Source organism: Clupea harengus, chromosome 17 (assembly GCF_900700415.2).
Source record: "Clupea harengus chromosome 17, Ch_v2.0.2, whole genome shotgun sequence".
In the NCBI taxonomy this organism is placed as follows: Eukaryota; Metazoa; Chordata; class Actinopteri; order Clupeiformes; family Clupeidae; genus Clupea; species Clupea harengus.
Window position 1 is genome coordinate 791,673 of NC_045168.1, and position 23,136 is coordinate 814,808.

General features: G+C 43.3%; 1 protein-coding gene across 1 annotated transcript; it reads left to right on the forward strand.

The window, feature by feature from the left end:
* Window positions 1-1,533: 1,533 nt before the first annotated feature.
* tmeff1b (transmembrane protein with EGF-like and two follistatin-like domains 1b) lies at window positions 1,534-22,267 on the forward strand. The gene is made up of 10 exons (XM_012816156.3): window positions 1,534-2,303; window positions 14,585-14,694; window positions 14,934-15,063; window positions 15,234-15,260; window positions 16,874-16,970; window positions 18,286-18,434; window positions 18,806-18,841; window positions 19,457-19,589; window positions 19,955-20,113; window positions 20,623-22,267. Exons 1-10 carry the CDS (start codon window positions 2,153-2,155, stop codon window positions 20,705-20,707), a joined length of 1,077 nt encoding a protein of 358 aa, XP_012671610.1. The 5' UTR covers window positions 1,534-2,152; the 3' UTR covers window positions 20,708-22,267.
* Window positions 22,268-23,136: the final 869 nt, after the last annotated feature.

Sequence of the window (23,136 nt, forward strand, 5' to 3'; positions counted from 1 at the left end):
ACCCACATAAGAAGACTGAGTGATATGTGCATCTCAGTGCACCAAATGGAGGCTCCCTGTAATGGAATAGTGGAAGCTTCAGTGCATTCTGTGTGTCTATGCGCAATGTCACAGGACTGGTGAGGACACTTTCACACGTTCTCTTTCAGCCTTAATGTTCCTTTCTTTATTTGACGGCAGGGGATGGGGTGCTCTACTGTACTGTGCGCATAATGCTGCTCAGTCAACTGTATGACCTCAGGTTATCATTTACGTCTGAATTCACACAGAGGCACAAATGCAGTTTCCTGGCTCTCGCAGCCTGACCCATAAAAAACAAAGTGAAACAATTCACTCTTGTGAGGTTGCGGGGGCTACTCGACTGTAGGGCTTGCACACTGACATTTCAGACCACAGGCTTATATCACCCAAAAAAATGGTTGTAATTGCATGTATCCAGGCATAAACAGCAGTCTGAGGTATGATTTAATCAAGAAATAAAATAAAATTGAAGATCTCATCCTTTATCATGTGAACAAATCATTCCAACATACTTCAAATGTTTCCCCATTGACCCCTGTCGAGGTTTTCATATTCATTCCACGAATGATTATCTTTATGTTCCATTACCGTCACAAAAGTAAGGCTAAAAAGTACGGCAAGAGACAGTTCAGCTCCCTGCTGCTGTAGGTAAGCTAATCATTTGCATTGGCCAAGTAAAGCAGGGATTAGCTGGACATACTGCTGAGACAGTGTCGAAATGGGGTGGGGGGGTGGGGTGGGGGGGCTGGAGAATCTCATGTCCCAGATGGCAAGGCAATTTGGAGGCCAGTCCCAGTCACTTGGGTGGCACGCAACAGAAAAGAATAGCATTGCTTACAGATAATTCCATAGAGTCTCAGCAACTGAGGGCCAGGCTAATCTCTAAATGCCTGGATTGCGAAGGGGGAAAAAACAAACAAAAATAAAACTGAAAAGCTGTTCAAGCTCAATCCAACCCAATGGAATAAACAGGGAATGTGTTCACGATCAATAAATGCATTATGTATAATAAACTGTTACATTGTGTAGTAGGCTATTAAACTGTTATTACTTTTGTAGGGGTCTGCAGCTGCTATACATTTGAAAAAGAAATATTACAACTTTACCACAATATGCAACTGAAAACATATGTACATTTCATCAATCAATCAAAACTTATCAGTAGGTTCTCAAATAGGCTAATAGGCTACTAAGCAGTTAATTAATTCACTGAGCAAAAATGTTACAAATACAAATTGTAACATAATATAAGGCTCAACCACCTGAAATATAATATAAATTAGGCCTATGGGGAAAAGCCCTCGATCGCTTGCGACAACCATATTGGCTCTTAAAAGTTGCCTAAAAAGAAAACTTGCTAAATTAATTAAACACGTAGATGACCTATACAAAAGCAAACGCAGATATTAGAGTATTTTAAAGGACAGCTTCCGAATAACATCAATCGCTTGTCTGAATTGTAGGGGAAGCAGCTTGATTGCATCCTGCTTGGAGGTGTCTGTCTGGTCTTCGGTCTTCCCAAAGGATATTGGGGGAGGTGGTCTTGCGTCACGTGACGACAAGCCATCCTTACCGACCCTTTGTTGTAAAGGCTACACAACAGACCCTCTGAGTTTAGAGCGTACATTGATGTTTTATGGTGCAGGAATCGGATGATATCAAAGTCTTAAGAGAGGGACGTGGATTTGGAGCCTCGTTCTCCTCAGCTTTCTGATGAGTTGAATGTGGTGTCGGATTTGGTGAAGGAAACGCACACAAAGACAGAGGGACCGCTGAGAGGCAGGCTACTCATTTACGTGCGCACACGTTCGGGACATTGAGAACGAGTGAGTGAACGAGTCGTAAATACGGCAAGAAAAATGTATGTGTAGTCTTATTCAGATGCAGAATTATTAAAGACTGGGAGTGATGCTGTCATTTATGCATACACCATCCCGGGAAATAATCCCCATCCACGCAACCATCTTTTAATCACTGGAGAGTAACACTCGGATCGGGGGTGTTTTGCCTCTGCGAAGCTGCATGCGTTCTTCCTAGGTCGCTTTTGTTTTCTTGTTTTCGCACGAAACATCCAACGAGGAACAAATTCATCGCAAACTAAGGACGGCCTGTCGACACCTTCGTGTTCATCATGTTGACAGGCTTTCGGATCGTACGGTGGATGGGACCATTGCCTCACCTAACGTTTGCCTGCTTACTGACCATCTCTTCTTTGCTTGGGGTTCACTCGTCGTACCCACAGAGTGGCGAATGTGTATCGGGCAAAGGGAAAGGCTGCGTTGGTAAGCGTTTAATCATTATTATTCTGCATGCTCATGTCAGAAACTGTATACGAAACATAATGCAACAGTCAACAGCCGTTTTGCTCTCTTATGGCCATGGTTCTAGACAAAAGACACATCGATGAGTTTATCACAATTCGCCTATGTAGGACTAAATGGTATATTGAAAAATAGGCAGGGATAATGATGCTTTTATTGGTTATTACGTGGAAATAACTGCTATAGGCTATATGTCAGGATAACCCCAATCGACCCTCCTTGATGATGTACGCTGTGCTCCTTGATGCTACGCTGGTGTCACTGGCGAACGAGATCAGGTGTAGCCTATGATAAAAGAATAGCAGTTCCGAACCCCACCCTTCAATGCTCTTGCGCGAAGCCCCTGCTAGAGCCTCAAACAAGCTGTTACACCGGTAACCTTATTATAGTGGCGCACATCTAAACAGCGTCACCAGCATTGCTCTTTCCCACCACGTTTGTTTTCGCCTGTCGTTAAAGGCATTATGAACAAGGTAGCGCTGTTATCTGATGAAGCTAATACGCATTCTGCTTCCTCTCCATCCCCGTTAATTGCTGTTTGCTACAGGCCTGAGGCAAAACGCTTGGTCGCACTCAATAGTCAGTGGCAGTTGTGTGAGCTGGGGGCAGGAGGCATTCACGCCAGTATTTCTCCTCTACCGATGTTTTCCTCCTAACTGGGAATGCCTTATTTATCATTCACTCATAAACAATACATAACAAATATCACAAAGGATCTCAGGACAAATCAAGCCACACTACATTGGTCCCACCAGGCTGAAAATCTGCCAAGCCATAGGCATCTGGTAGTAATGTCTCGGGCAAGAAATCAAACTGGATGTTGTGTTGTGATTTAAAACCCTTTCCCAGATTCAGTAGTTCGGCAGTGATGTGGCTTGGCACTACAGAGGATGTGGGTAAGGGAAATAGCAGCGCCTACCCGCTTCTCTGAACAACAGCAGAGAAAGAGCCACATGGAGCAGTTTAAATCACCAGAGGTCTCCTTGATGTTCCAGAACCCAAAGATGGGTACCATTCCAATCCCTAATAGTGAACAGTTGCAGAACTGTAGCCTATCGTCTTTGTAGGTGGAACCGTGCAGAATATAATATTCAACTCAGAGACAGAACAGACCGAGGGCCTGTTTTACTAATTAATAATCTGGCAGCCGTATTTCGTCTAAGCCGAGGCTTGTTTGTGTGTGTGCTGGTGGGCAGTCCTCCAAAAATGCATTGGCGTAATCAATCCTGGAAGGGACAATGGTCTGGATAATGTTGGTCTGCATCTGCCAGGTTTAATAAAAGCTGTTATCGGAATATTCATTTTAATCACTGGATAACAGAGCCTTCAAAATATTATTTAATGGAGCTCTTCAGTGCTGTGCTATGATTGATGCATTTCAAGATTGAAGATGGCCATTGCAATATTATCTGTCACATTTAGGAAGCAAGCACAGGTCACTTGATTTTGCCGGAACATTACTTGGGTTATTTGCCAGCAATAAACAGTGTCATCATTCACCACGCAGGCTAACATGTTTTTTTTTCTTCCACTTGTTTTAAGAAGGCTAATTTGTTTTCTGTAAGGGTGCGTGTATCTGTAAAATGTCTAGTTTCTCCCCGTTTTAATTGTGTTCATTGATTCAGACAAAGCATTGTCTGACAATTCAAAAGTGGTTTGACACTTCAGCTGACATTTAGGAATTATAGCCCTATCAGCATTCTGAACCCCCCAAGGAGATGCATTGTCAAATGTTAAGCTAATTTAGCTTCTGGACCCACTCTGGATTGACTTTGCACATTACAGCAGGACCGGTTGCTCACATATTCAAGTCTGGCAAAATTAGCTGATGTTCTTTATTGCGTATGAAATCAATGCACTAAAAAGGATCTTAAAAAACAAATAACTGTGTCATCTATCTTTAAAAAAATTCTGTCAGTGGATTTGAGTAACAGCAGAATGACATGGATGTCAATAATACGTTATATATATTTATTATACAATCCATTATATCACATCAATAACATAGTTTGGTATTTTATTAATTTATATTTATTGATAGAAAGTCATGTCTCTTTAAGCGTAAAAAGTTGGTCTGTCCATAAAATAAATTGTAACAGTTGTGTGTCAACTCCTTAATTACACACTGATGTATTAGTCAATCCCATATTACTGAGATGGCAAATTAGTGACTTTTAAAAACTATTTTCCCCTTTCATGTGACATAATAACTTCTTGTGAGGGCTTGTTCCTAAAGAGCCCCAACCAAATTGTTAAGTGTAGCAGAAAAAAAGTGGTGGTGGTCTATGTGTGTGTGTGTGTGTGTGTTTGTGCAAAGTGTTTCTTGAGGCTCCCGAGTTTCTATAGTGGCTTTTATTTGATCTCACCCTTCCCTCAGGACAGATCAATGGTTTTTATTCCCCTCCATTTTGTGACACTGAGGGAAGGCAATGACAATAGTGGCCATTGTGCGCGATTGGTTACAAGCGCAAGGCCCAGGGCCCTTCGAAAGAGAAGCTTAATCAGTGATGGCCACAGAGAGGCAAGAGCTTGCCTTTATAAATGGGCCTGGAGACAATGGCCGCCCCAGGATTCCTTCTGGCACTAGTTACTATGACTTTGCAGAGGCAGTGTCAGCTATTGTAGCTTGATGTGTTTGTGCTAAAAGGGACATGGGTGCAGAGACAAAAAATTACTCCATTTATTATTGAAACAAAGTAGCAGCCTGTTCTGTGAATTCTTGGTTCGTTACGTTTGCTGTCCTCTTTGCCACGCTGTTTTGTGTCACAAAAGCCAGTGTTGCGGCTCTAAACCAAACTGGGCGAAGAGCCTAGCTAAAGGTCAGTTTTTGATTGACAAAATGGTTTTCTCAGAAAACGGTTGGGAATATAGGGGACATTTTTAGGGAATTTTAACAGCAAATAAAAATGTAAAAGTGCTGTAATTTTCAACACCTGCACAACTACTCAAAGTCTGGGCATAATATACTCATATGATGGGGAAAAACTTTGTGGTCTTTGTGGCCAGTTTCTCCGGAAGTTCTTGAACTATTGTGGTCTTTTTGAGGTCAGCTATGTGGATTACATTAACAAGTGTTTGGTCTTGATTGATGGGCTTTGGCAAGTCTCCACTTCAGGCGGCCCAAATAGCTTCCAACAAAGTAATGGCTTCGCATGCATTAGTTAGCGGCTCAGTTTGAGACTATTCAAAGTCGTGAGTAGGAAGTGATGTGACCACTGTATTCAAGTGATTGTTGAGGCGAAGTTGACAAGCTGAGAGGGGACTGTTTTTTTTTTCAGAGCCAGAGATGACAGACAGACTTAGCCAGTGTATTTTTCAAGCCAGGAAAACTCAAGATGATTTTAAAATATACTTTGATGTGCAGTAGAGATTGAGGATAAATGAACAGACTAGTAGTTGTATGTCTTTGCAGGCAGTGCTTCACTAAAAGAAGCAGTACGTATCACAGACTGTAGTGAAAATAGGCAGAAAATCTGGCCGATATATTTATTCATACTCCAGAGACTGTACTGAGAAAAATCTCTGATTATGAGGCTTAACCTGGTGAAGTTTACATTTTCAGTTTAGTTTAGTCATTACATACATTATCCTCTTTGTTAATTCTCAAAAATGCTCTGAGAAATGTTTACATAGATTAAGACGTGCCCACTAGGGGTTGCACAGAGTGTTCGAGTAATCGCGCAACTACCCCAATTCTCGGATTCCCACATTAACATTTAGTACTCGTTAATCACGTGATGCTAGTGTAAGTACTTCAAAAATGGGTCCGTTTCTGAATACTGTTCATTGACTGTATTGACCACATTTACCCATAGGTCTGCTGCTTTGTTTGGAGTCGGGATGCAGCAGGTTTGGGAGGGAATTGAGACAAAGTCTACTCCCATATGGTTGAGAGCAGAGAAGAAGAGTTGATATAAAGTCTACTCCTATATGGTTGAGAGCAGAGAAGAAGAGTTGATATAAAGTCTACTCCCATATGGTTGAGAGCAGAGAAGAAGAGTTGATATAAAGTCTACTCCCATATGGTTGAGAGCAGAGAAGAAGAGTTGATATAAAGTCTACTCCTATATGGTTGAGAGCAGAGAAAAATAGTTGATATAAAGTCTACTCCCATATGGTTGAGAGCAGAGAAGAAGAGTTGATATAAAGTCTACTCCCATATGGTTGAGAGCAGAGAAGAAGAGTTGATATAAAGTCTACTCCCATATGGTTGAGAGCAGAGAAGAAGAGTTGATGAGTGTAAGAGAGAGAGAAGGAGCTGGAGAAGTAAAGCATTTCAGATCTGAACTCTCCTGTCTCAGTGAAATTATTGCCTACACCACATAATAACCTGTCCTGAGGATCTCAAGTTTTACACTAGACCTCCTGGTAAACAAGAGGAAGACTGTTCACAGCAGAAATCAAATGTCCTGGAAGTTCTTTGATTAAAACAGACTGATTTCTAAAACGATGCCCTAGTGCCCACTGGATATTTTATAGTACTCATTCTCCACATCTTGTGTTTTCATAGTGTCACGTGTCTGTGGTTTGTTTTCATCTGACCAGTGTGCACCAGGCTTGGAAATGCATTAACACTCCTCCAGTTCTAGGTCCTTTGTAAATCGGTCCGCCATGCTTGGTGCAGCCTGCATCATGGTGTGCCTAATGCTCTCTCTATAAGACTATACGGTTGTCTTCACACAGGCACATTCACAGCTCTGGTGGCCTTTGCATACCATGAACAAGCTTGTCGGCTAGGAATGCTTCCTTTTCACTGCAGGGCCCTGTGCTTAGACTATTGTTATTGGTCCATTGATGACTTCAAATTGAAGCATACTACAGCAATACATTGCATATGACTAAACAAACATATAGGTTATGTTTGCTCATCTCTATTGGCCAACATGAATAAACCAAACAGAAATGCATAACATGAGCAGTTTTAGAGTCTTCTCTGACAACAGGAGTGGTGGTGTGTGGCGCAGGCTCCGAAGAGCACTGGTGACACCCCTGTGAAGAACTGGTGGTGGTGTCTGAGAGACACAAAGGAATAGAGAGAGGAGTGGAGGGAAGTGACAGGGAAACACACACGGCTCAGTTACACACGCCTGCACACACACACACACACACACACACACACACACACACACACACACACACACACACACACACACACACACACACACACACACACACACACACACACACACACACACACACACACACACACACACAAGCCTTCCAGTTTCTAAGCTCGCCGCCCGCCTCGTCACACTGGCTGGTCGAGTTTTGTGCGGGCCTCGCGTCCTTCCTCTCAGCTTGTCGTCTGCTGTCTCCCTCCCTTTGGACGTGTTCTGAGCCCAGGCCTGTTTGGCTTTGAAGTGAGCGTCTCAACAACCAGTAATCAAGTGCTCATTAAGCTGAGTGATCTCCTGCAGATGTCTTTCAAAATGTGTGTCCCCCCTCCTTCCTGCACACACAACTGCCTTTGCCGCTATGCTCAGGCAGACAGTTTATGGCCATCATCACTTTGTTATTGTCTAACAGCTAGTTTAGTATTCATAGCACTGATATTAATGTGCCTCTGAAGTAGCCCTGTCCATCATAAAATGCCTTGTCATCAGTGGTGTTGGAGCTCTTTAGAGGATTAAAGTCAGACTTCTACTCCCTCGGCAGTTTAAGCCAAAATAAAGAAGAGGGTCTGACAACATCACCAATTTCTCATAATTACAGAGTGGACCCTGGAAGAATGCCTTTTTTTCTTGTTGAGGAATTATATTGTGTCAGTGCCTTTAATGAGATTGTGTATTGGGTTTAGAGTAACCTGAAGATGAATGGTTTTTAAACTAGCACAATATAAAAAGACTCAAATCCCAAATGGACAGGGACATGCTAAACCTTTTTGTTCATCCATATTGTAGAGATTAGGGTTAAGTCTCTGGTAGACCTAAACACTGTAATAGACTGTGTCGGATGTTTGAGAATGTCTTCCTGAAGAGGAACTTAATGACTTGCTGATTGCCCAGGCGAATACAACAGCACAGTGGTGTGTGTGCGAGTGCTAATGAGAGTTGAACTCCGGATTAACAGGGAAAGCCCTGGTCTTTGTTTTGCGACAGACCTCTTGTTCTCATCCCTGCTTGTTCAGCTCCCATGCCGTGCCATGATACCACAGCCCCTCTGGATTCCAGGCCTAACTAATCAATTTACGAGGAAGTGAGTGCAGTACAATGATTAGACATCATTAAGAACATCCTGAAAAGGCCATTTTAGAGAAGAGGATATTTCATTCCGATAAAAATAATATTGCACTCTCCTTTTCAGTTTCTGTTTCACAGTCTGTTTATTCTCCTTCTCTCAACCTTACTGTTTGTTTGTGTCTGGCTCTCGGGTGATGGACAGGGACTTTGGTCTCTTTGCCCTGAGAGGAGTTGTGGCGGGGAGATAACACTGTTGACTGTTGAAAGTGCCTCGGTGAGAAACGCTCCCTGCGGCCTAGCCCACACGGCGAGAAATCGAGTCCTGAGGCCGGCTTTGCCGTTAACCTCTCTTTAGCAGTCAATCGCCCTCCCTGAGGTGAGGACTAAGCCAGAGTTGTCGGAGCTCAACAGTGATTTTCCTCTCACAGCATGGAACCACCCAGCTGGAGTCAAAGAACTCAGAAAAAAAGGAAAATAAAAGCCCTGTGTTAGACAGCTTGTCTGCCTCCACACACAAACAGTGTGGCGTTGCTTCAGGTTAGAATTGTACTACTGCGGACAATTCCTTGTTCGTCGCCATTTAGCTTCGATTAGCAGGCAGAGATCCGAGCCTTTGTCAGTTGAAAAACTGTCCAAAATGCCTGTCAATATTACCAGGGTCTTTCTTCTGAGTGCCCTCACTGTGAAAATGCAAAGCAAACAAGTATTTTGATTGACAGCTGTAATAACCAAAGGCTTGAGGGGCTAACATGGCCAGTGTCATGCTATTGGCTGTCTGCTGGGGACCTCTGGGTCATTGACCCACTGTGGTGATGAGTATTGATGTTTTGCAGAGTGGAGTCAGATGATCGGGCGCCTTCGGCTCTTTGCTTTACCAGCCCCCCATGTCTCTTTCTTTCTCTCTTTTTCGGTCAGAAAGATGTCCTCTTTTTTATTTATTTCTCTCCTTTTCATCCATCTCTTCATCCCTCCCTCGGTTTCTCTCACCATTCATCAGTATTCCCCCTATCCTCTCCTTCTTCTCTAATTTTCACCCTGTCCCTGTAGTCCTGTCTGATTCTCTTTTTATTTGTCCCCTTTTCCTTCCTCCCTCCTTCCATGCCTTTCTCTCCTGCCATCTCTCCCTCTGTCTCTCTCTCCATCTTCCTATCTCTCTCCATTTCCCTCTATCTCTCTCCCCACCTCCCTGCCTCCCTCTCCCTCTCCCCTCCTCCATGGTGACATTGATTTTACTCTCTGCTCTGATAATCCCGGCGTCAGCGTGAGACCAGATCCGTTTCTGCTCCCCTCTCCTCCCCTCTCCTCTCCTCTCCTCTCCTCTGCTCCGGCCCGGCCCAGCCAAGACCAGCTCCCCTGGAGCATTTGGCCGCCCGCTGGCGTCCATTTTGGAGCTCATCTCACTTCATGGAAGTGGGTCAGAGGGGATGATTGCAAAGAGGGACATTTTCAACTCTGGCTCCTAAAAACTCTCTGGCCCCTGTCCACCACGGTACTGGGATTCATCTACATAATGTATTCATCAGTAATGCCCGTCTCGCAGCGTCTCCCTGACAGTTGTATAAAGATTGCTGTCAGTTTGTTGTTTCTCTGTTTAATCCAGCATTTCTCTCTCTCACACACATATGCACCAGGCCAAATTCTCTTGGACATTTTGTACACACATGGAAGTGATTGTGATACAACTGACATTGACATAAACCCTCTCTTAATCTTTGGGTTTCACTCACTGATATTTGAAATGCAACTTTGATGTTAGAATCTCAATATGCTTCAACAACGTGGCCTGGTCAGAAAGTAACTGTAAACAGTTAAAACCACAATGCCACAACCCCCCCCCCTCAGGCCCTTAAAGAGTGGTCTGTTTTTTTAAACTTCACTGATAACATCCACTCTGTCCAAACAACCTGGCTGTCCAGTTTGGTCTCGTCTCATCTCAGTTTCCCCATCTCCCAAATGTACAAGGCGGCCGCGCGCCAAAGTGCCGTTGCCGTAACTTAAGTGGCCCGTACTGATTAACAGTCCATCCTGTCACTTCTCATTTCCTCCGCCACCCTCACACAACTGCTTAAGATTCAACAGGCAACGATAGGGCTTTCTCATGTCGGAGGTGACAGATTCCGCAGGGAAGTATTTTGAGCATTTTTTGCAGTCTTGTAAGCACTGATGACAGTTTATGTTGCTCGGGGGATGCCTTTGCATTCTGCATCGAGTAGAAGTGTGGGGCTCACGCTCACAGTTTTCATATTCAGGCGGGTTTCTCAGACGGTGACTAAGCACTGACCTTGACTGTAGAATCCCACTTGTTTCGGGTTGGGTTATCTATGCCACAGAGGCGACGTGGAAACGTATCTAATGTAATATTGCATTGCGTAGAACAGTAACCGTTACATCAAAACCTATTGTTTAGTCCTGGGTGTTCCACTATGATCTTTCTTGGGTGTCGGCATTCATATTTGTTTTCATCCGTCTGAAACCAACAAAGGCGCTACAGTATACGGTGCTTTTTTGGCGACATGTGAAAAGAAGCGTCGACACCCTGGGTAAGTGAAACAGAGCTGGAAGGGAGAGCATAAAACTGGTGCCCATGCAAGCGAATCCAGTCTGCCCGTCTAATCCGCGCTGTACCATCACAAGCTCCATCAATATTTCATCACTTCTCGGTGTACTTATTCTTTCTTTTTTCTACTCCCCTGTCCTGCGGCAGTTTTTATAACCGCCACTTCCCTCTGGGTGTTGTGGTCATGTTTGTTGAAACCCTCATTGTTGTTCTTTGCGCGCTCGACTTGACAACAACACTTCATTGTGTTGTTCCGGGCAGGGGCATAGAAAATGGCTTTCATAATACATATTAAGTAAAGCTGTAGACTCCCAATAAAGATTTTTTTACAGCTTTCCAAGTGCTTTCTTTATTGATGGTGCTTTAAGTTAATTACTTCAATGAATGATTAACAACAGTGTCCTTGACTGGTCCCTCACATGGCCTACGTATTGACACGTATGACACTTTGACCTCAGGTATCAAGTATTGACTCGCACCAACCATAAGGTCTCTATACTGTTATTGACTAATTGAGTTACTTCATGGACTCAGTGATTTATACTGATGGTCTTTTTTGATTCAAACCAAGCTAGTTTTTCTGCTGTCATTATGGGTTAAGCATTGCTTTGGGGGATTCTTGAGGATGGGTCCGTTAACCCAAGGCCACGAGGCAAGTGACTCGCCACACCACGCCTCCCCTCCTCCACCTCCCCCAGGTCCTGCGCTAAATGGTGGAATGCCGCTGACTTAATGCGCCCCGATGGAAGGTCGGCGGCCTGGGGACGTGATGAAGCGTGGAGCGTGGTGGGCGGCAGACGTGTGCCAGCTGCTCGGCTCCGCACATGCTGCGCCCAGCTGCTGGGTCACACTTCCTGTTCGAGTTGACAGGAAAATCGGGGTGGTGGGCGTAGCGGTGTGTGTGTGTGGGTGGGGGGGTATTGGCTATTTGATATGCAGAGAGCCCCTTGAAAACAAGTGCTGGTTTCTTAGTGGCCCCTCAGACAGCTTACAGACCCTTAAGGGCCTAAGAATGTAGCTGCTTATAGGGCAAGGACTAGAGGGTGTGTCTGTGTGTTATATTAGCCTTTGGTCGTTATCACATCTCCATGGTTATGATGGCTATGATTAATACTAAGCTTGCACAAGAGTATTTCTGGGAGATGTTGGAGCTTTATGTTGTCTGCTGACTGATTGTCTTTCTTTCTGTTGGTGTCTGGTTTGCTGTTCAACAATTCCAGTAAATGCATTGGTTGATTCTGTGACAATTCGATCTCACCGACCACATGCCAGCCCAAACAAGGAAGACAATCGACTTTTGTCCGCTCTCTGCTAATCAAATGCACTGTGTCTGGCAAACAGGGACTTCCTCTCTTCTTTGTGATGATGCACGTGTAGCAAATAATGAAGGCAGATTGGGAATTTAATATAGATTAGGGAAATGAGTCAAATCCAGCTGGCTCGAAGCACAACAATTTATAGATGTATATTTAAATATGATGTTTTTTCTTTCATACGAGAAAAACCACACCGTTGTGGTATGAGTATGCTGATGTTGATCTTGGCTCACATTCGGTTTGCAAACTGAGTAAAACACAGAGGGTCAGGAGAAACAGTACAGGCCAAGTCTCCTCTTTGTGGAGACTACTAGCTGTCTCTTTGAGTCAGAACCTCAAATACCGCCACATTTATGCACTGTGACAACAGCTGGCCTGAAGGCTAAGTTGGAGTTTTTTCTTTTTTCTTCTCTGCCACGCATCTATAAAATTAGCGTCTTCGTGGAAATGGCCCCCTCGTTTGCTGCAGCCCCATGTAGACCTGCCATTAGGAGCGTTTTTTACTGCTGTGTAAATACACCGGCCCTTTGAAATGCTGAAAGACCTGAGACTCGTACTGTGAGGCTTACAACAGTGGATTCTGTCGTTTTTTCAAGCGTAGCCGCGTACCTGTTAAGAATTTCCGTGCTGTTGAGCCTGGTTCACCCTTTCCTCGCCTTGTCAGGATTAAGCTCGAGCGGTTTTCTATTAGCCTTTGTACTGGTGTCATACAGGCCCTTGAAAAGGATGAGGGAGAAAAAGTAAAATCCGTTTGATTCACTGATTCACTGATTCACTGCTGGCTTGGGGGATTGGAGTTGAAGTACACTCCATTGCTATTCTGTGGTCTAAAGGTCAGGTCCATAAAACCCCAGGATCAGTTGAAAAGCATCAGAACCTCTCGCTAATATCTATACCTCAGATACGATGTGAATCCTTTGTGTGTAAGATGGAAGAAAAACAATACATATTCAGCACTGAACCACATATCAACAGCAGAGGCACTTTGCAATGCAGATGATCCTTAAATCAATGGTAGATGAATTAATATTTATGCGACAAGCGTAGAGGGGAGTGCATTTGAATACTAGCACCCATAATAAGAGGTAGTCTTGCCATGGGGATTTAAGAGGCAGTTTGCAAAATGAAAAATGTATTTTCCAATGAGTCCTGAGAACACAAAGGCAACATGAGATAGAGATTACACTTTATAATTATAATAACTGTCATTAGCAGTAGTAAAGTACTCTTTCTTTTAGTTTTTTAGTTTTAAATATAGGCTGAATGTAATTCGATCATTAAAATAATAATATTAAGAGAAGGTGCAATGGAGTCATTAATCATGTTTGGTGTAACATTATGAGATTCTACAGGGTTCCTCTTTGTTTTCACGTAGAACCTGAAAGAGCATGGAGTTTTCCTCTGAAAAGGTGATTCATTATTGTGCGAACGTGCTTTTCCGTGTTGTCCAAGCATACCAAGGGTGTTTCAAAACAGCCGCTGAGCTCACTTGGCGACACCTTAGTGCCGGGTTGCATAAATCTGCCCTCATACATAAATCATGCAAACTAAAAATGTTTAAATTACAGACTTCAGTGCCTCTGCGATGCTTTTAACATTCTTGCTGCCACACTCTCTCAGCCATTTCTCACAAACGAAACAATACCTGTGTTTCAGATTTTCTTTATTTCGATTAATTGCTTCAATTTTGTGACAGCTCTCTCAAGGTTTATCAATTTTCCAACCCTTTCTTTATTGTAATGCGTTGACTGACCTCTGTTGGTTTTTTCCCGGAGTGGTTTGTGTCACGCCCAGCCAAAGGGAAGAGGACAATAGTGTCATGTCCTCGTGTGCACACAACCCCACTGACTCAAAGGCTGCAGGGCATACAAGAACTCGTGTTTGTTTCTTTCAGGACGCTGTGTTAATCTCTCAGGTTTAATCAAGCGTCATTTAACTGTAGCCCTGTATTTTGCCAGGAAATGAACATCGTACAGTGACCGTAAAGTGTGTGTGTGTAGTTGTGTCTGTATGTGCGTGTGTGTGTGTGTGTGTGTGTGTGTGTGTATCTCCGCGTGTCATTATGTAGTTATGTCTGTTTGTGTGTGTGTATCTGTCTATGTGTGTGTGTGTTTGTGTGTATGGATGTATAGTTGTGTCTGCACGTTTCCACTCTTACTGACAGTGCCGCGTCTCTACTTCTCCCTGCAGATCTGTCGGAGAAGAAGAGCGACTTGCGAGTTTGTGACGCAGCTACATGTCGCTTCGGGGGCACCTGTCGTGATGATGGCTCAGACCTGAATTGTGTTTGTCAGTTTCAGGTAAGGGATCACATCTCAATCTCGCACCAACTCTGTCTTCTTCAACGCATTATCTCAACATATGGTGGCATATCAACAGCATAAGATGATATAGTGAGAGAGCAATGCCAAGACAGGCCCCCCGCCTATTTTCACTTGCCTGGATTTATCTCTTTTGGACGTGTCTGAATCCCTTGCCGTTTCAGGGTGTGTTGTAGTTAAGTTAGTTTTTCTTTTCCTATTCCTTTTCACTACCTCAGTGCCATAGTAACTACATCCCTGTTTGTGGCTCGAACGGAGACACCTACCAGAACGAGTGTTTCCTGAGGCAGGCCGCCTGCAAGCAACAGAAGTCCGTAACGGTTGCCTCGGAGGGGCCTTGCTATCCCGGTGAGTCTGGATAACAAGAACACCCAAGAACGTTCTAAATGCAAACACGCCACGCACTGCACAGTCTGTTAAAACCACTAGCCGAAGGGCCTTGATGAGGTCGAGTGGCATGAACCTGTTTAACCTGTCTCTCTCTCTCTCTCTCCCCGCCGTTTCTTGTTTGTGTACAGATAGCAGTTCGGGATCAGGAGATGGAGGTACGGATACAAATTCCTTTCTTTTTGTATTTTTCTGCAGTTGTAGAAGGGCAGCTGCTAGTCGGCCAACCGCAACAACAACAGACCCGGGCCTCACACACGCATGCATTTTTCATAAGAGTCAAACAGAGGGGGGGGGGGGGGGGGGAGAAGCAGGGCTTTGAGCATTTAAGTATGAAAAATATGAAAATATTCTTCAAAGGTGCTTTTCCAGTCCTAATGGGCCGTATACATACTGCATTAAGACATCACACTGCTCAGTCCCGCTGCCGCAGGCTCCCTCGGAGTAAAAAGCTGGGCGCCAAAAGAAATTGTGATGGGAGCCACATGGTAATTAATTTGGGTTCTCTTTAGCGAGTTCGAGAAAAATACTCCTGCGGCTGGTGTTTTTTACAGCTCTCCGAAATGTTCTTAGCACTGATTATGAGACCAGTTATGGGGCACCACTCATAAGAGGAAAGGGCTAGAGTGGAGGAGGATGGTGGGGGGTAGATTGTCAGAATATCCTTATCCGAAGCGTATTTTTAGATCCAGCTGCGCTGTGAGTAGCCTGAGCTTTGGCCACGACACTGACCGAGCAGCGTTTAATTTGAAACTCCACCTCCTGAGGTTTTTTCCTCTTTTTTTTGGGAGATGAAGAGCGGCTTTTGAGGCTTGCTTTCCAGAGCTGTCATTTTGCTAAATTACAGGGCCGTGCAGCGGGGCCCCCAAATCTGCTGTGGTCTTTGTCCTTAGAAGGCACATAAAATCAACACACTGCACACATGCACACACACACACTCTTGCACACACACACACACACACACACACACACACATACACACACAAACACAAACTCAACACAGACAAACACAACACCCTACACACACACTCATGCACAAAGACACACACACACACACACACACACACACACACACACACACACACACACAAACACACACACACACACACACACACAAAATGCTTTCACCCTTTCTGTCGCTTTCTTTGAAAAGTGTTTTGTCAGAATTTGCAGAATGCAGCTAATACATACAGAGCAATACAGAACAAACCAAACACATCTAGTGGCCTTGTAATTAAAAGCAAAATACTGCCAGGAACAAAAAAAACAAACAAAAACACTGCAGCCCTACGGCAGTGGACATGGCTGTTAAGATGTTGTAATCTCAGAGGGGTTGAGACCCGCTACCGTCGGATGTCGTGTTTTCAAATCGAATGAGTGTATGTCCCATTTCTTAGGTGTTATCCCAAGCGTTGTTTCTGTGAGCAATTATTACGCTCAGTCGGGAACTACCGGGAGAGCACTCGCAGACTTATGATAATTATTACTCTTAAAAGAGCGAGGGGGTGTGCTGAAGTACGTTTGAATTAAAATGGTAATTCCTCCGCTGTAAAACCTTCAACCTATTTTGTCCGCCATTAAATTACATTGCCTCTTCGGCGTCGTGCAACAGATTGCAATTCCCCCAAGTCCCGGAGGGACTCACTTGGTCATTCATTAAGTCTTCCAGCACTGAAAATGTATGTCGGATTTATCAAAGCATTTAGAGCAGATTTAAGGAAGGCAAAAAAAAAAACATGTACTTTTTAATTGTATCATTCCTGACCTACAGAGTACGAGGGATCTGGAAGCGACTCAGGAAAGAAGGCCACCAAGTGTGGCAACTGCAAGTATGGAGCCGAATGTGACGATGACGCAGAGGGTGTTTGGTGAGCTTTCATTTCTACGAGGCCAGTGTGGTCTCTCCTCATGGTCTACACCCAGTACCCCCATATTGCATTCACACACTATGTTTGATACATGCACTACATCTGATGCTCTGTGCTAAATATTCCATTACAGTGACATAGCAGAACTATAGCTGGGGAGGTACTGTTTAAGGAGGACATGAACGGTAGCACAGCCTTTTAAGAGGATAGTTGGGAGCTTTAAAGGGGAAATTGGTTTAGCACAGAGGCTCAGACAGTCAATGAGGTAATAATGAAAAAAAAACTAACGTAACTGAAGAAACACCCGCACCTTCTGCACTTTGTTGGTTAAAGTGAGTGGAACAGGGCTGTCTCTACTCTGGTTTGCTTGATTCAGTGAGTACTTTAAAAACCTACTGTATATTAGCTGAATTATTTATTTCTATTATATATTATTTATCTCAGAGGGTCAAACGTTTACATGTACTTTGTTCATATTTAGTGGCACTGCCTTCAAATTGTGTAACTTGACGCTTGAGTTGAGTCTTCCACAAGCTTCACACCACACTCTGCAGGAATTTTGGCCCGTTCCTCCTGGCAGTACTCGTGGAGCGGGGTTGTGGGTCTCCTTGCATGAACCTACTTTTTCATTTCAGTGATCCAAAAGTTTGACTGTTTTCCATAAGCCATTTTGTTACCATGTTTATGATAATTTCCCCATGATGACAAGCAAAAAGACACTGGATTTGAAGGGAGCCCCTAAAATACAGCCATGGACACGCCCCCAGTTGACTCCCAATAATGACAGTTAGCCAATCTGAAGCCTTTAAAGTCATGACATTCATTTCCAGAAGCTTCCAGACAGAGAAGAGACAGCGAACTTGGTTTATGTAGACTTTTGACCCACTGAAATTCTGATATTGTGAATTAAAAGCAAAATAAATCTATGATCAAATGTGGGAAAATGACGTTTGTTCTGGACAAAGTAGAGACTCACTTGCCAAAAGACATTAATGGTGACATGAATTCTCGGAGGTTTAAAGTTTTAATGTCTTAAACTCCTACTGCCCTTCCTGGGCAAATCCTTGCAAAATCAAACTATTTATTTATGGCTTCAGCATCAATACACATAGAAACCCCTGACTATCACACACACATACACACACACACACACACACACACACACACACACACACACACAGTCACACACACACACACACACACACACACACACACACACACAGTCACACACACACACACACACACACACACACACACAGTCACACACACACAGTAACTAAGCAAACTCAAACACTCTTTCCCCCTTGGTTTCCAGGTGCATGTGCAACATCGACTGCAGCGGCCACAATGAGAACCCGGTGTGTGGGACGGACGGGAACTCCTACAACAACCCGTGCCATGTGCGTGAGGCCTCATGCATGAAGCAGGAACAGATTGATGTCAAGCACCTCGGGAGGTGTCCAGGTAATACCCCACCCCACCCCCTGTACACTCACATGCACGCACGCACACACGCACACACACTCTTCAACATTAAACCAGATCCCACAAGGCTTTACCAGGGCCAGGGTGTTTGGCACTGATCTCCTGAGATTCACAGGTTTGCAGTGCTCACCGGATTTTCTCTTAGATTAAGCGCTAATGCTAATACCTTAAGAGGCCTTTTCTGTCATGATTAAACACTCTCACAACACATTGTGGAGTCAGACTCTCAAGTTTGGGGGCTTTTGTAGGTCAAGCCGTGCTTTGTAGTTTTAAGTAAATGCCCTGACAAGATAATGTTGCCAAACAATTGAGAATAGTATCTAACGCAATGTTCGCTTCTCTGAAAACAGATAAAGGGAAGAAGGATGTTCCACCTGATGTGTTTGGTAAGTAAGGTTCATTTTTTTTTTTGCAGTTTTAAAATGTTTTCGCTCGTTTTGTCCACAGAACACATCAGCAGTCCTCCTAATGAATACATGGCTTGTCAAGGCCAACTAGCCTCCAGGTTCCTGGAAATGACAGCTGGTGGTTAAGGTCATGCTTGCTAGCTTGTGAGAAATGTGATAGAATGGCAGGGAACAACTCTTCTCAACTTTCTATATAAATCTTAATACATTATTTATTTTTATTATTTTATTTATCTTACCACGTCTGCCATGGCATTCGGTTAATGGCACACCTGCCTGTCCTTCCCTCCAGCACCCCACCCCCGTTTCATCCTCCTAGCCATTAATAGGTACATTGGGGGTTTCACATGGAATTGTGCACAATTCCCGCATGAGGCCTTTAAAAGAGACCTTGAATAACCTGCTTCCTCTGTTAGCATAAACCTGATTCTGCAGATTCTACATCTGGACGTTCTGAAATCTGAACAGATTTTTTTTATATATATATTCACAAGCTGCACTGTTACCATACAGACCCAGGTTCAGTCTGCTGCTGATTGATGGCAATGACGTGCTCTTTCACACGAGTAACTACTATAAATATTTCATTCACAGCGGTTGTTAAGGACAAACCTGACTTGGGTAGCGGAAGAACCAATGGCTGGATTCCAGTGCCGTGTACAGAGGAGTATGCCAACTTCTGTGTTCACGGGCAGTGTGAGATGAAATTCGGTGCCGTCTCATGCAGGTAAGAGCTCCGGCTGAAGGATGGTTGTTAGGTGGATTGGGTTGGGTTGCTGTTACTGGTTAGTTAGAAAGAAATAATACTGGACCGCTTAGAGGTTTATTGTAAAATTTCCCCAAAACCATCGCTGAAAACTATTAAATTGGTAAATTTCTTTCAAAGAAGGGGTGAATTAAAAAAAAATATTACTCCTTAAGTGCACTTAATGTGTTAAAGTGTTAATGATTTTGAAAGCCTTATAAAATGGAAACAGAATGCCATTTTTGTTGACAGACTGGAACCATACACCTTAAAGCATCTTTAAAATCGCTACTCTTTGATTGATTGCTTTAGCCTTTTGACGACTGAGCTTGTCTGGACTCCCACAGGTGTGAATCTGGCTACACTGGTCCTCAGTGTGACCTCCAGGACTTCAACATCCTGTACGTTGTGCCCAGTGGCCAGAAGCTGCACTACGTGCTTATCGCGGCCATCATCGGCGCCGTGCAGATCGCCATTATCGTGGCTGTGGTCATGTGCATCACCAGGTGAGGGCTTTTCTCTGAATTTCTGTAGGGTGAGGTTTAGCGTTTCCAAGGGTTTTAAATCTCAAATCTACATAAAATCCTATTATAGTCATACTTATAGTATAGTAACTGTTAGCAAAAGCAGTCTTCACTTCCAGAAGAACTCTTTGTTCCCATCAAACCTCATGTGGCCTTCAAATGTATATAAAACCACCGGTGCTGTACCGCGCCCGTGAGGAAGCCTTTCATTAACAGTGTGAGATTGTCTGGCTGACCCTGGAAAATTGAGGTCTTTGAGGCTCAATATGAAGTTCAAAGGAAACAATAGGGATCGTTTGGAAAAAGGTCTGCTAAATAGGTCTTGGAAGAAATGACGTCCACAGTGCTCAAAAGGATGAATCAGTAAACCTTTTTAATTAAAAAAGCACCCATTCTTTTCTATGACTGCCCCAGTGAAAAGCAATGAATAGTAGGACTTAGAATGACTAGAGCCATTAGAGTAATTCCTTTTTCTGTTGTTGCCTTAACAGGAAATGCCCCAAAAATAACCGGGGACGTCGGCAAAAGCAAAACCTTGGACACTTTTCTTCAGATACTTCTTCCAGGATGATGTAGCTGTCTTTTTTATTTTCATTTTTATACTTTTTTCGTACCAAGTGGATTACATTTTTAACGTATCAATTTTTTTTTCCTGCCTTTTAAACTTGGGAGGACGACAACATGTTTTCTTTGTTTGTTTATTTTTTTTATTATTATTTTGAAAGAGGCCTTATTTTTTTCTTTACTGGACATTAAAAGGTACTTCCTGTTGTCTATGTGACACATGTTCAACAGGAGCAAGCTATTGTGGGTTTAAATATTATTTTGGTACTTTTACATTTTTTTTTATTGTAGCTCTCGGCACACATACCTTTACCACCACCGAAATGGATTTTCTCGCTGTCTCTTGGAATGTGCTACTCATTGGGACCACTCAGAAATGAATTGAACTTCATGAATTGTCTTCAACTTTTTCTTTTTCCGTGTCTATCTTTTGCTTTCCTGTTTTTTTCTTCCTTTGCAAATTGAATGCAGCTGAACACCAAATGCAGTTGGACATGAATGAAATGTGAGCCGATGATGTTTTAAAAAGAAAAAAAAAAAAGTTTACAAAAAATTCTCTCTCTTTTGAAAAAGGAATTCCAGAAATGGAACACAATGTGTTTTTTGACATAGCTAATCATGTTGGATTGTTTGTAGTTTTTTTTATTTTCTAATGTTATTGGTGTTACTGTTGTTGATGTTGAAATGATCATTATTATTGACATTAATTTAATTCTAGACACTGCATATCGCATGACCTGTGGAACTGTGTCCAGTGCTGTAGACTTGATAGCATTAAATTCTCCGTCCTATGAGTAGTTTTGCTGCTTCCCTCTGACTATTAGTCACATACAATGTCAGTTGCATTTCTGTATCTAAACATGCTGCATTGAATGTGAAGCCCACTGTATGCTAAGGAGACGGACTATGTGAATGTTAGGATCTGGCGAGAGGGACCTTATCCCCCAGAGATGAGCTAGTCGTGGGTTGTGTGTGAATGTTTAAAAGAAGATTATACACGTTTAAAATGATACACCTCTTTTTATATAACTAATTTTTAACAGTAATAACAACACTCAAACCTAATGTCGATTACGCAGATGACACTTAATAGAGTGACGTTCACAAAGAGTGAAAAAGTTCAGTGGCGATTCGATTTGGTGTCCTTACAATACAAACTCTGACAAGACATGAGAACAAATATTCTAAGTTTGAATAGGGGGATTAGATAGATTTTAACAATGTCAATGGTGTTTCTTTTAATAAGCTACAAGGTACCATCAATAAATAATGACTCCCCCCCCCTACCTAGTACCCCTTTCAAGAATGACAAGAGAGGGGTCCACTAGGGGTAGACAAAGGCACATTTCAATTTCCCTTTACAGCATGACCTCTTTTGTCAGAATTGGTCTGTGTTTTACATTTGTCCTCATAAAAAAGTTGATTAAATGATTTTTTGAAATAACACATAAAACCATATAATGGACGACCCTTGCGCAATTTTGATCTAATTGAATGACTGAATGTATGTTCCCTGCAAATCCTTTACCATCAAGGCAAAACAGAATTAAAATGGTCTCCAATGTATCAAAACTTTTGTGTAAAATTGTTATTGTAGATAAAAACTGAAAGCTGGTGTATAAAGCCAGATTGAGTATCGAAGAGCTGGATGAATGTGAAACAAACACTATACCAAATACATAACCTTCCATTTTGGAAGGGTCCAGCAAGTATGTTCATACTGCTCAAAATCCTCAACTTTCTGTTTCTGATGGCCTAATTTCCCCCAGTAGTTGGTGTTTTTCAAGTACAGTATTTTAAAGGGTCAAGAGGGATTTCGGTTAGCTGAGACAGAAGCTTAGCCCAAACTGGTTTGTTGCTGCTCTCCCGTCTTAAACTCTGAGTTTGAGTTAAGTTTGGTCGAAGGGGTGAAATGAAACCCACTCATATCTGGCCGGCCTGTGAAAAAGTGAGTGGAGAAGCTATAAGGTTTCAAATGAAGAGTGTCTTTGCGTATGACGCCATGCTATGAATGTGCGTTTCAGTCCCACTGTTTGTGTGTGTGTGTGTGTGTGTGTGTGTGTATGTGTGGCTTACAAGTGCATGACAAGTCAGCGTGCACTAAGGGAGCCTGAACACGACTGTGACAAGACGGATGGGTAATTATAGTCAGGTCCCGGTGGTAATTATAGATAGCAGCTGGTGGCGTAATTTTAGGGATTGGACGGCCCCCACCTCACGGCCCCCCTCACAACCCAGCCCAACCCGCACCCCATCCTCACCCATCTTCCCCCTGAGGTGGTAGTGCCTTGCTAATACAGGGCGGTCTTGTCTCAGTTGCTAAGTGACAGGATCCTAACTATCCTAACCTTCTGCCGATCAGGAAGACGAGACAATGAGAATAAAAGTGGCCTCAGGCATGAGACACTGAGACTCCCACTCACACACACACACACACACAC

Excerpts from the sequence above, each read along its gene's own strand:
- tmeff1b (XM_012816156.3), top strand. The coding sequence starts at position 2,153 with ATGTTGACAGGCTTTCGGATCGTACGGTGGATGGGACCATTGCCTCAC. Across the intron at positions 15,261-16,873 it reads TTCGGGATCAGGAGATGGAG|AGTACGAGGGATCTGGAAGC; the intron begins GTACGGATACAA and ends CCTGACCTACAG. Across the intron at positions 16,971-18,285 it reads GATGACGCAGAGGGTGTTTG|GTGCATGTGCAACATCGACT; the intron begins GTGAGCTTTCAT and ends CTTGGTTTCCAG.